At 37.5% G+C, this 2,042-nt stretch overlaps 1 protein-coding gene across 1 annotated transcript; it reads left to right on the top strand.

Annotated features, from left to right (window-relative positions):
* Nucleotides 1–327: 327 nt before the first annotated feature.
* Nucleotides 328–1,701, top strand: LOC110943749 (galactolipase DONGLE, chloroplastic). The gene has a single exon (XM_035980150.1). The coding sequence runs from the start codon at nt 328–330 to the stop codon at nt 1,699–1,701; it is 1,374 nt and encodes a 457-aa protein (XP_035836043.1).
* Nucleotides 1,702–2,042: the final 341 nt, after the last annotated feature.

Here is a 2,042-nt window from a genome sequence, read left to right as displayed (position 1 = left end):
ATTTGAAAAAAACTTGTTAAAAAATCATGTTTATATTTACTAACTAAAGTTGTGCGACTTTATTACAACATAATTTTTTCGACCTCTTGATGCCAACTAAAGGCGTTGAACTGATGGCTGTGAATTAATTAATTTTTTTATATTTTTAAGGATCTAACCTCATCGCCCAATATGAGCCTGTCAGCCTGTACGCAATTACACATATGCATAATTATATATATGGTCTCCATTGCTGAGCTTTGCTTAACATAATAGTCAAAATCTTGCTGAACATGCTTCAGATTCCATTAATATATCAATCTTTCTCTCTGAGCAACCTGCTGTTTCATGGCGTCTAAATCACTCCCTAACGTGATAAACAATTGCTGCATGAATCTTTATAAGTTCCCACTAATTAATCCTTTAAATACCATCAGCCATGAAAAACTGCATTCATTCAGACCTAATGTCACCAAGAAGATCTGTTGCTGTACTGTTACAATTACCTCTTTACCCTCATCACTTTCATCAGTTAGGGTTTGTAACAATTCTGCTAGTTTACCTCTTAACTGGAGGGATGTTCAAGGCTTAAACAACTGGGAAAATCTCATCCAACCGTTAAATCCTCTTCTCCAAGGTGAAATAATCCGTTATGGCAAGTTTGTCACTGCATGCTACGACGCTTTTGATCTGAACCCTAATTCCAAACGCTACTTGAATTGCAAGCACAACAAGAACCGAATGTTTTTAGAGGTAGGGTGGGGAGACTGTGGTTATGCGGTTACAAAATATGTTTATGTCACCGCTAACATCAGCATTCCAATCCAAAATGGTGGTTCGTGTGCCCGGTGGGTAGGGTATATTGCGGTGTCGTCGGACGAGGAGGTGAAAAGGATTGGGAGGAGGGATATTTTGGTAACTTTCCGTGGGACAGTTACTTATCAGGAATGGATAGCGAACTTAATGAGTTCGCTATCTCCTGCAAGGTTGGATCCTAATGATCCCAAACCTGATATCATGGTTGAGGCTGGTTTCCTCAACCTGTATACTTCTTCTGAGACCAACAATAGATTTGGTCTTGGAAGTTGTCGAGAACAACTTCTTTCAGAAATTTCTCGGCTTTTAAGAAAATATAAAAATGAAGAATTAAGCATAACGTTAGCAGGGCATAGCATGGGTAGCTCATTGGCCCTGCTACTTGCGTATGACATAGCAGAAATTGGCCTGAAACCACCCTCGGTCCCATTAACCGTTTTTTCATTTGCGGGACCAAGGGTTGGGAATATCCATTTCAAGGAAAGGTGTGAAGAATTGGGAGTGAAAGTTCTCAGGATCGTTAACGCAAACGATCCTATAACAAAACTCCCAGGGGTTATATTCAATGAGTCCTTGAATACTTGGAGGAGTGCTTGTTATGCCCACGTCGGAATTGAATTGGTACTCGACTGTCTGAAGTCATATGAAGACGAAACATCGGGGATCATGATAGATACAAGAGTTACAAAAGTTGTGAACATGATGGAATTATTCAAGATAGAGGACATTCTATGTGTTCATGACATGCAAACTTATATTGAAATGATTAAGAATTGCCCCAGGAGATCAAGAATCCGAAGGAAAGGGGTTGATTTGATTAAAAAGTTGAAAGAAATGAACACGACTTCAGTAGCATGGAAATATGTTGCAATAACATGGGTTGTTTTGCTTACCATGGTTGTGTAACGTTTGCAGTTATGATGAGGTCCGCTATGAAATAGAGAACAATAATAATTCATGTAAAGAAGCATAGGTGGTACTTTATTTAAATCAATAAATATTATTAGTGTAATTAGTTACCTGAGGTTAATTACATAAAGAACAAAGTTTGTACGGTTTCAGATTCACGACAAATTTATATCCATCGCAAAACTAATATTCTTAGGGTCAATAGTTTTATAATTAAACAATCTTCCAACTTGATAACTGGTTCAGAATTACGATGAGTAGTGTAAAAGCATAAACCATGCATCGTAACATGATTCCGAATCAAACATGAACTTTTTCAAATAAAAGTTTGACTAAAA

Source organism: Helianthus annuus, chromosome 11, assembly GCF_002127325.2.
Source record: "Helianthus annuus cultivar XRQ/B chromosome 11, HanXRQr2.0-SUNRISE, whole genome shotgun sequence".
NCBI lineage: Eukaryota > Viridiplantae > Streptophyta > Magnoliopsida > Asterales > Asteraceae > Helianthus > Helianthus annuus.
This window is presented reverse-complemented; position numbering and strand designations above follow the sequence as displayed.

Bases quoted from the DNA above. Each gene is read 5' to 3' on its own strand.
- LOC110943749 (XM_035980150.1), top strand. From the start codon at position 328: ATGGCGTCTAAATCACTCCCTAACGTGATAAACAATTGCTGCATGAAT.